Here is an 11398-nt window from a genome sequence, read left to right as displayed (position 1 = left end):
CCTTTAGACTAACAATATAAGATTCTTGAAAGAGAGCCATTTTTCTACAATCTCATTGGTGTAACCCAAACCCCAATATATAGTCTTCCAAAGTCCCCAAAAAAGTCTAACTTTCCAACGTGGGACTTTGAACAACTAATATACACTTTTTCAATATGAGATTCTTGAAAGAGAGCCATTTTTCTACGGATCTTTCCACTAAATACCACTGTAACAAAGTCTCACCATGGTGAGTGATAGAGCAAGTAGCCTGAATCGACTTAGGCACAAACTGATCCTGGAGATCGAATTCCAATTCCTGACATATGTTTTAAGGCTTCATCACGATCTCTCAACGAGGATCTAACCCAGAATAAACGGAATTACAGTAGGTGATTTTCTACCATACACAACCTTAATGGAGATAATCCAGTAGAAGTATGAAAGGTGGTATTGTACCAAAATTTAGCCCATGGAACCCGTAAGGACCGATGTTTAGGCTGATCAATTGTAAAACAACCAAGGTAAGTCTCCAAGCAATGACTAATTACCTCGATTTGTCCATTGAATTTTGGGTGATAAGCAGAACTCATATGCAAAAGTTTACCCTGTAAACAAAAGATTTCCTGCCAGAAGTAACTGAGAAATAATGGAGCACGATCACTCACGATTTATTTAGGTATCCCATGCAATCGAACAACTTCACGGACAAATTTTTTAATGCTTCTTTGTGTAATATAAACCTCCACAATTGGTTTGGATTGGACAGAAGGAAACCTAAAGCGATGGATTCAGGAGCCACTCAGAAATGTCGCCAACCTCGGGTTCTGATTGGTTCCCCTGGTGCTTAATTCAGTAAGAAATTCCCCTTGTTTTGGTTCTCTGTTTCTAAGTTATTGAGAGGCAGCTTGATGTCCTTGACATCCATTTGCCAATGTTAAATCTAGTCATCATGACTTTCTAGACGGGAGTGAAGGAATTTTTTTGAATCAGGCAGGTTACACCAATGAGAAACTCAACCAAACCAAACAAGAAATATATAAACACCAATAAAAAAAGAAGAGAAAGACTTTTACTATTGATTATTCGAAACAATAATTAAAACATAAATTAGAAAGATAATGAAAAAGAGATTTCTAAAGAAGGTTCCTTCCTTCTCTCAAAGCATATAGCTGAGAAAAAATTCTTATTCTTGACACCTTCCTCACTACACTACATAGACTGTAAGTATATATCTCTCTCCTTATTCTTTAAGCAAAAACTAATTTAGCCGCTCATCATTCTTTTCCCTCACTTCCTTTAGGCACTTTCGTGTAAACCCTCAACCCTCCTAGGACCATGCGACAATTGGGTCAGGCCCAATGCTGTAACTGATCCGAGCCGCTCATGAGCGGCTTCATAAAAGTTCGACAGTGTTCGATTCGATTTATAAAGAAGCTGAGCTTAAGCACGGCGAAGCTTGATTCGAAAACTCGCGAACGGTTCGATTATTGGTTCATGAACAAGCTTGTGAAAACTCTCGATTATAATATTCACAAATATAGTCATGAGCAAGTGTGGTTCAATTATTTTTTTAATAATAATATTTCTATAGAGGAAATGTAAAACAATATAGTTTTATATAAACTTTGTTTTGTAGATTTCGGAACTATGTAATCGTGTTAAAAAATTTCAAATTAATATAATTTACGAGTTGTTCACGAGCGAAGTTCATAAATTAAATAAATTAAATTAATGAGCTTTTCACGAGCTCGCGAACAAACTCATTAACAAGCTTGCGAACAATATGACTAGTTCATGAACAGAATGTTGATCTCTAAAGCGCTAGCCTATCACTAACCTGTATCACACAACAATCATCAATTTAAAACAAGTCCTTTCAAGACAATCATGCTCCTGCAAATAGCTCCCAGATGCAGTTCATTTTGAAATACTTCATCTTTGTATAAATGGAAAATCTAACGCTACATAATAGGGTAAGACATTTGTATTTAACTTCAGCAAACAATCATTACAAGTAATCTCTCATGTTCATCTCCTGTGTCTCAACATATGTATAAGTGGAAAAATTGATTAGAATTATTCGTACATTAAACACATTGTGCAAGTCTCATCTTCCTTACTGTTATCTGTTTCAATTCCTCAGATGAGAAAAGATCCATTCGGTTAAAAGCTGCTTCAGATGAACATTGCCATAACTTCCAAACATAAAAGAACTCCATTTTGATTAGCAACATAAAGATGCTGCAAATGTATAAAGTTGCTTTCTTATGCTTCGGAGACCTTCGGTCCTTGCAACAGAAAAGTTGAAAACAGGCGCATTTGCTTCTAATTGTCAATTGTTAACTTATCCCGCAGATATCTACAAATAACTGTGCTAATATATCTACATTATGTTACAGATGCAAGAATCCGCCTCCTCTTCTTCAGAATCACTATGATCACTGCAGCCAAAAACATCAATCAGAGAAGGAAGAACAAAAACAGCCACTCTAACTTTTAAGCCTATGAATACATGAGCTGCTGAAGTAACTGCTACCACACATAAGTTATTGCACTCTCATAGTTATTTCTCAATGCAATTTATCATACTTGAAGTTCTTCTGGAAAAAAAACACGAAGGTGAGGTACTTAAGCTAAAAAAACTGGAACACATATTATTAGGTTTTTTCTGCGCATTTTTAATATCAACATAGAGGGCAGGGCAACATCTGAAGACATGCCTGAGTGACAAGACGGTAATATTATCATGACTACATTTGCATTAATGCAAAGTCGTAGTTGTAACCAATATCCACACGTGCAGTGCAGTGCAGAAGGGCCTCTGACAGCATCACCATGAACAATGAGCGAGTATTTTCTACATACTTAGGTTTCAGAATACTAAAACACATACTGCACAAGGCTAGGAAACAAAACTTATAAAGAACAGATCAATATATTGCCCTTTCTCGTTTTCAATATGTAGTGGGATTTCTCTAAAATTCCAAGTCCAAGTTTGACAAATGGTATCTAGTAACAAAAAGGGAGAAGAGAACAGATCAGTCTATTTCCATTTCTCTTTTTTAATCTCAGCCTCCTCAATGTAATGAATAGAATGGATACAATGACAGCCGCTAATAAATGGTTTTGTTTCTCCTTTGGCAAGCTCCTCTTTATTAACCAACAATATTCAAATTCATATTCCAACAGCATTCTGAGTTAAAAGAAGCATGACCAAGCAGTCATTCATTGGCTTTCCTATGTTTTTTTTTACATGAGCAGGGTATGTTGTGGCATATCCGCTGGATACTCACAGCAGAAGTGAATAAAACTCGAATGAGACAAAACAGACAAGTTGTGTCCATATTTCTTGATAAAGACAAAATGGTTTGGAAATGAGAAGATAGTAGGTCAGAACCGAAATAGCCAACCCGGTGACAGTACATCAGGATTAAGCAGGTCAAGATAAGGAGACATCACATGAATAGTGAGTGGGAAGAGGAAAACCTGATGATAGATATGTAAGACAGCAAACAGAACAACATAATCAGCTAGATTTTAATAAAAATTATATCACGATCTCCTGCTTGTACATAGTTTCCTTAACTTCATATTTGAAAGGTCTCTTAGAAGGCAAACAAACAGATAGGGCTGGACAGCAGATGCAACGACAGCTAAAATCGCATGATTACCAGAGTTTACAACAGATCCTAAAAGAAAGAGCACACAAGTATTTGCACAAAATGTAATCACTAGTTCTATAGTTTCTAGTTTCAATTTCCCTAGTCATGTAAGTGATTTAAAAATAAACTCAATATTCAACTATCGAGTCTCAAATTGGAAGCAGAAAATATTTCAGATAAAATCCATTAAGCTGTTCAAGCAACTAAACTATGAGCTTCCTCACGTGCACACGATATAATCTTGGACTTAAATGCAGGGTCAAGTCGTCCTTTATATACAGAAGTTATATGTTTATTTGAGCATCAGATTAAGGTAAAGAAGCACTTGCGCTAATGTAGCAAGGTTATGCTAACAAGAAATAACCTCAGGTGGCCAAAAACCTTCATTAGGCTATATATAATCTCGACTAATAAATATTAGTTTAGCAAAGACAACAAATAAATCCATAGTTAAAGGGAATGCTCAATCCTGAAATTTAAGAGTTGTGATTTGTGAATATTAAATATACAAAGACCAACAAGAACCCTCAGAATAGTGAATATATAATTTTCCCTGTGACTTCAGCAAAATTAGGTCCATGTTTTCAATGATACCATGACAAATGGATACAACAAGATCTTCCTTAAATTTAATTGAGCTGTAAAATTACTTGCAGATCTTTTGTTCCAAGAGGTTCTGCATCAAATATCCTAACTTATTACTGGATAATGCTAACCTACTTCAAATTCAAGAACTTCACAGTTCAAATTTATTTCTACAAACAGCCTTGCATTTGATAATTTGAATAAGAACAATTACAGTCCATCAATAGAAAAAGGCACAATTGGAAAGTCTGCTACATGTAGCCAGTTGAACAATTAAGGGAAATAAAAGAAAAATAGGCTTTCCAAGCGATTAATGAGATAACATAAACTTCCCAACCACGACTGGAAAGTCTATTACATGTAAGCAGTTTAGCAATTAATGGAAATAAAAGAAAAATAAGCTTTCCAAATGATTACTGAGATAAAATAAGTTTCCCAACCAATTATTGTGCAGCAAGTTGCATTACAAATTATATGAATTAGTACCAACAAGTTTTCAAACAAAAAACTTACATCTGAACAAAATTAACCCAAAAACAGAAAGAAAAGAAAAACAAGCACAAGACACAAACAAAAAGCCAAATCATTAAAAATTGTAATTTATCAGAAGGGAAACATTCATTACCTTGGTTCAAATACTAAAACCTCTGCAAGCTTATTCCCATTATTATCGTTCCACTGAACTTTTCTCCTCACTCTCTTGGGATTCCGTGACATCCCACCTGTCCTAGGAGGTAACAAAGTATTCGATTCACTATCATCTTCTCTTTCGTCAGTATGATGATTCTCAACTTTCTCGGAGTCCGCAATCAACATAGAGTTATTCGTGAATCCGTTAGCATCATTAGCACCCTTATCCATCCGCTCACACACCAAATTCTCGAAAAGTCGGCTGCTATATGAACTAATTCAAAGAAGAACGTTAACAGACAGGTAATTAGGGCGATTTAGTTCTCAAACAAAATCCCAGAACCCCAGATTTCTAAAAAAAATCACAAAGAAACAACCAACCCTAACCCTAAAAAGAAGTAGAAAATCCTATCTCGAAAACTCAAGTACAAAGTCAACGCTCATTCTGGACATGATCAAGCAAGAACCCCGAAAAGATAAACAGGAGAAAAGGCAAAAGAGGGAGGGAAGAGGTCGAAAAAGACGACTTTCCCCCAAAAGTGAGAGGAAATGGATAGTAAAAGATAGAGTTGTTGTTAGTTTAGAAGAAATGAATGGTAAAGGAGAAGAGCGTTAGGGCATAGAAGATTAGATTAACTGTAACGAACAGAAAACGAAATGAGCGTGAAAAAGAAACCATTTGAAAACAAAATCTAAATCCACCCAAAAAGCAGAGAAGAAGATACAACAAAATAGAAGGGACAGAACAAAACAGAACAGAGCATGGCAGGGAAGAGAATGATGACTGATTCTGAAGTTTAAGTTTTACTTCTCAATACCGTCTAATTAAATTAAATATTAATTAATCAAATTAAAAATAAAATCGCTTTCCACTTAAATTTAGTCAAAATGCATTATTTCATTCTCTATGTAAACTTCAATTTATTTATATTCTACCTTGACTATTTTTATTTAATGAAAACATATTAAGGGTCCATAAAAATTAGAGTCCTTGAGAAAGAAAAAGGAAAGAATGAAGGGCAAGGCATGTTGCGTAAGGAGCCAAAGGCGGCGCATGATAGTTAATGTGGTTGTAAATGAAACGTGGCGAGATGAGATTGGGTGGATATATTATGCGCGTATAGTATGATCGTGGTTGGGTGGCACTTTAGTTATTATGAGCTGTCGAGTGAGATTGACAGAGACAGACTATTCCTTTACGATTTTCACTTCTTTTCTTTGCCTTCTCTTTATTCCGAAAATGAAATGCTTATTTATTATTATACTTTAATTCCACAGTAAATTACATTCATGAATTCTCAAACTTTCAATTTTTTTTTTTTTTTTTTACAATGAAACAAACTTCATTAAATATCATAACGATCTTTACGTAACGCTGAGCTTAAAAACTTAGGACAAACTGCAAAACTAAACGGACTAGTAAAGGAATGAGAATGACGAGCCAAAATATGAGCCACCTCATTCGCTAGTTTTGGACAAAACGTCACAGACCATTCATGGTTTTGAATAAGTAATCCTCGTTCGATGACTCCTCCGAACTCGGTCCGATCGCATCTAGTTGAATTAACCGCATCAACAACATTATTCGCATCACCTCGAATACAACCTTCGTATACTGTTTCTCTAACATCCGCTTCATGCCTTCCCACAGTGCTAGCGCCTCTGCTAAATTCGGTGCAAAAATTCCAGCCACAACAGCACATCTGCCGCCCCTGAATATTCCCAGCGAATCCCGCAGAACAGCCCCCGCACCCCTCTGCCTCTCTTCAGCAAAAATGGTTGCATCGATATTACATTTTAGCCCGTCTGTTCTCGATGGAAACCAGCGGCTTTGCCTAGCATCAGCGCCTACCAGTTGCGCAAACGTCGAACCACTCTGTCTCATGTTTGCTGTTTTCCATTCCGACATCAGCCGTTCCGAATTAGCAATAGCCACTTCCGGAGAGCTGGACTTTCCTTGCCATAGCTAACAGTTCCTTTGCGACCAAATAGTCCACAACACAACAACATAGCGGCTGACCTCCTCCAAACTGCACGTCGAGCACAAGAACATGAACCACTCTTCAATGACTTCCCATTCCTCTCTCGGGCTTGTAATCCCGCGACGGCCCAGCAAGCAGCATCATATACGCATCTCGAGAATAAATGTCACCCGTGTTCAATGTTCGTAACGCACATAATGCAGTTATCCTCGGTACAGGCCCTTCGGTTCCGCAAACGTGTTCTCAACGGCAACAATTTCGCCCCAAGCTTCCAAGCGAATAATTTGATTTTAGGTGGAACACTAATCTCCCACAACCTCCTCCAACCCTCTCGTGCCTCTTCCGCCCCTCGCTCCTCAGACTGGAGTCGATATGCTGATTTTACTGAGAACATCCCATCTCTGCTGAAGTGCCAAAGAATACGATCCTCCTGTTGCGTAAACGGGACATCGATATTAAGAATTATCTCCGCATCAGTTGGAGAGAACCATTCTCGGATACGAATCGCGTTCCAGACCCGCGAACCAGGGATAAATAATTCTGCAACTCGAGCTTCCTAGTTATCAGTTGTAGCCTGCGACGATGGTATTCTCGACAGATCAGAATTTAGCCACGGATCAGACCAAATTTTCAGCGTTGTCTCGTCCTCTATTCTCCAACGCACACCCTTCCTCGGTAAATTGACTTAACTCCATATGCTCCTCCAGATATAACTAGGATTATTGCCTAATCTAGAGGAAAGGAAAGAAACATTAGTGAAATATTTAGCCTTGAAGATTTGACTAACCAACGTATGAGGACTTTCAATAAACTTCCATCCTTGCTTTCCCAACAAATCAAGATTAAATTCTCTAAGATCCCTGAACCCCAACCCTCCATTCTCCTTTCTTCTACTCAATTTCTCCCAGCTGTACCGGTGAGTGTTCTTTTTACCATTCTCCTTTGTTCCCCACCAAAAGGAATTCATCATTTTCTGTATCTCATCGGTGGTTGAACGCGGAAGAAGGAAAGTGCTCATACAGAACATAGGCAAAGCCTGAGCCACAGAACGAAGCAGGACATCTTTACATGCAGCCGACAAAAACCGGAACGACCAGGTAGTGAATTTTTTGGTTAATCGTTCCTTGAGAAATTTGAAGATCTGTTTTTTGCTTCGTCCGATTAGTGAGGGAAGTCCGAGATAACGTCCAGTGTCGAGCGGACTGGTAACCCCTAGTATATTCTCAATCGAAGCCCTGAACTCCAATTTCACATTTGAGCTAAAGAAAATTCCTGATTTTGCAAAATTTACCGCCTATCCTGAAGCAATTTCGTATTGGTGCAAAATTTCAGCGACCCTTCGGCTTTCCTGTTCAGAAGCCTAAAAAAACAAGAAGATGTCATCTGTAAAAAAAATAAGTGTTAAATACTAGGAGCTCCTGGACACACCTTACAATCTGAGATCAACCCTTCCTCCTCTGCTGTAGTAATTAGCATGGATAACACCTCCGAACACAAAATGAACAAGTATGGTGATAACGGATCACCTAGCCTTAATCCTCTTTGCAGAGTGATTGGCCCTATCAATTCAGAATTCAACCTCATAGAGTAGCTTACTGAGCTAACACACAACATTATCCACTCCACCCACTTCTCATGGAAACCCATCTTCACCATAACTTCTTTGAGGAATCCCCAATCAACTCTGTAATAGGCTTTGCTTATATCAATCTTTAAAGCCATATGCCCCTTTTCCCCTCTCTGCTTCCTTTTCATATAGTGAAGTGCCTCAAACGAAATCTGCACACTGTCAATTAAGGACCGACTTGACACAAAAGCTGACTGACTTTTAGAAACCACCTCCGGGAGTATTGATTTTAACCGATTGGCAAGTACCTTAGCAATGATCTTATAGCGAACATTGCAAAGAGAAATGGACCTTAGTTCAGTCATACGCCTCAGATTATCACACTTAAGAATTAAGGTTATAATCGTGTCATTTAGGTCAGCAGAGAACTCCTTACGATCAAGACAACCCACACAGGCCTTCACAATATCCGGTCCAATATCCGGCCAGAACAGTTGAAAAAACCCGGTCCTAAACCGTCAGGTCCAGGAGATTTATCCGGGTGCATCTAGAACACTACACTCTGAAACTCATCTTTAGTAAATGGACTTACCATGCCCTCATTCATCTCCTCAGTTACAGAAATTCGAACCATATTTACAGACGAGCAATCACCATTTGAAGAATTATTAAACAGGTTGACAAAATACTGATTAACAATACCACGCATACTTGGTTCTTCAGACTTTTCCCCGCTAGTATCGTCAATTAACAGTGTAATCGAATTAACTTTTTGTCTGATATTTACGCATACGTGGAAATACTTTGAGTTCAGATCTCCCTCTCGAAGCCAGAATGTCTTGGCGCGCTGCTTCTAATACACTTGCTCCTGTTCAAGCAAAATATTCAGTTGTTTTTTGATTTCAAACCATTGCTGAACCGAGGCATCATCATGCTTATCTCACAAAAACAACAGATGCTTCTTGCATGCTTCAAGCCAACGTCTGAATTTTCCCCTTAATATCGTGCCCCATCCACCGAGCACCTTACAACACGCGTCGAGCTTGTTTATTACTGTATCAGAATCGGTTTCCGCCCGGCATCTCAAGACTAACTCCTTCATGTTAGGTTCCTTCATCCACGCTCTTTCAAAGAAAAAATGATGCAACTTCGGCCTATTCTCCTCCACCCCCAACTCTAGCAGCAAAGGTGCATGATCAGAGTATGTTGCAATGATATTTGACAAACGAGCTCCCTGAAATCGATTTGACCAGGCCGCACAGCAGAAAGCTCTATCAATTTTTCCTGAACCCATGCTGGTGTTGCTTTTCCTCGCTCCCAAGTGAACCGACTTCCTCTCATTTTAATTTCATTCAAATTATTCATCAGTATAGCATCGGAAAACTGCGTTATTAGATAGTTTGGATAACTCGGGCCTCCACATTTCCCCTCTTGTGATAGAATGCAGTTGAAGTCGCTTATAATGCACCACAGAAGTATAGAAGACTCCCCTATTCTGCTCAATAAATCCCAAGACTCCTTATGCCTGCTCCGGCCAGCATACCCGTACAATCTGATCAACCGCCAATCCCCTTTTACCGCATCCCTCACTGCCATTTCAATATATCTTTCCGAGTATAGATTAATTGACATGCCTGCATTCTCTTTCCAGATCATTGCTAATCCCCCACTGTGTCCCCTTGCATTTAAAGTGAAACAACAATCAAATCTAAGTTTCCTTCTAATCCCCTCAACTATTGCTTGATCTACGAATGTCTTAATAAGAAACACTACATTCGGCTTGTGAGATTTTACCAACTCACAAAGGCTTCGAACTTCTCGGGGATTGTCGAGACCCCGACAGTTCCAACTTATACATATCATAATAATCGGCGAGTTTGACTCGCAGACTGTGCCGTTTCGATGTTCATGGGAATGTTTTTATCCGTTAATTTCTTAGAAAAAAACATCTCTGAATTGCAAGCCAAATCCACACTTCCTTTTGCCCTAGATATATCCGCCAACACTTTCCTCTGTGTTTCCTCCCTCCTCCTCTTCCAATCTTCCTGCAACAACATCTCAACATCCTCCTCTGACTGCTCACCAGTCCCATCGCCACATCTTTCTCTGGCATAACGTTCTCCTTGACTTACCTTTTCTTTTTATGGCTTGATTTGATAGAGTTTGTAGGGCAATATAGATATGTGGTTTTAAAAAATAGAGTATGTAATATGTTTTATTTATAAATAAAGTATTTTTAATTATATGGTTAAGTTATAATTACAGCTAAGAATGTTATTAGTTTAAAAAAATTATTTTTACATATTAATAAAACACAGCCCTCCAAAAAATCTAACTCCTTAACTTGAAGTCATAAATCATATGATGGAAATTTTACGTTTTTTAATAATTTGACAGTTTATGAACTAAATTGATATTTAACTTCATTTTCCATAGCTGTAATTTAATTTTGGAATCTGTGTTTTATCAATATGTAAATATAATTTAAAATGAAAATAAAAATGCTCTTTACTATCATTAGAACTTAACAATGTAATTTTAAAAAATTTGTTTTGTGAAAAAAACATATCATATACATCTATTTGTAAATTTTTAAACCATAAATCTCTCTTTGCCAATAAAGCAAACTACTGACATTCTTTTTATACTTTGCCCTAATAAATATCTTTCCCACAAAAAAGTTTTCAATGTCCATATCAATTATCAAGGCATCCTTGTGAGCTTGTTTTGGATTCCTCGAACCACTTTTCTACATGTATTATAAACTTTATTTCTTTTCTTTATTTTGCAGTGTTGTTATTCTATTTTCATCTTCACTTTATTTTATTTTCTTCTATTTTCTTTTATTTTTATAAAACCAAAAGAAAAACAAATCCCACGTTAACCCAAAAATTTTCAGGTACGCGAGACGTATAACCCCATACGCCCCGCGTATCTTACAATTAATACTAATAAATGCCACATAGAAGACACGCGGGGCGTACCCTAGG

General features: G+C 37.7%; 1 protein-coding gene across 1 annotated transcript; it reads right to left on the bottom strand.

The window, feature by feature from the left end:
• Positions 1-1951: 1951 nt before the first annotated feature.
• Positions 1952-5698, bottom strand: LOC136219505 (uncharacterized). The gene is made up of 2 exons (XM_066006926.1): positions 4855-5698; positions 1952-2423 (listed from the first exon to the last, which is right to left on the bottom strand). Exons 1-2 carry the CDS (start codon positions 5088-5090, stop codon positions 2366-2368), a joined length of 294 nt encoding a protein of 97 aa, XP_065862998.1. The 5' UTR covers positions 5091-5698; the 3' UTR covers positions 1952-2365.
• Positions 5699-11398: the final 5700 nt, after the last annotated feature.

The sequence above is a fragment of the Euphorbia lathyris genome, chromosome 2 (genome assembly GCF_963576675.1).
Source record: "Euphorbia lathyris chromosome 2, ddEupLath1.1, whole genome shotgun sequence".
Lineage (NCBI taxonomy): Eukaryota > Viridiplantae > Streptophyta > Magnoliopsida > Malpighiales > Euphorbiaceae > Euphorbia > Euphorbia lathyris.
The sequence above is the reverse complement of the archived record's forward strand: the minus strand, read 5'-3'. Positions and strand labels throughout refer to the sequence as shown.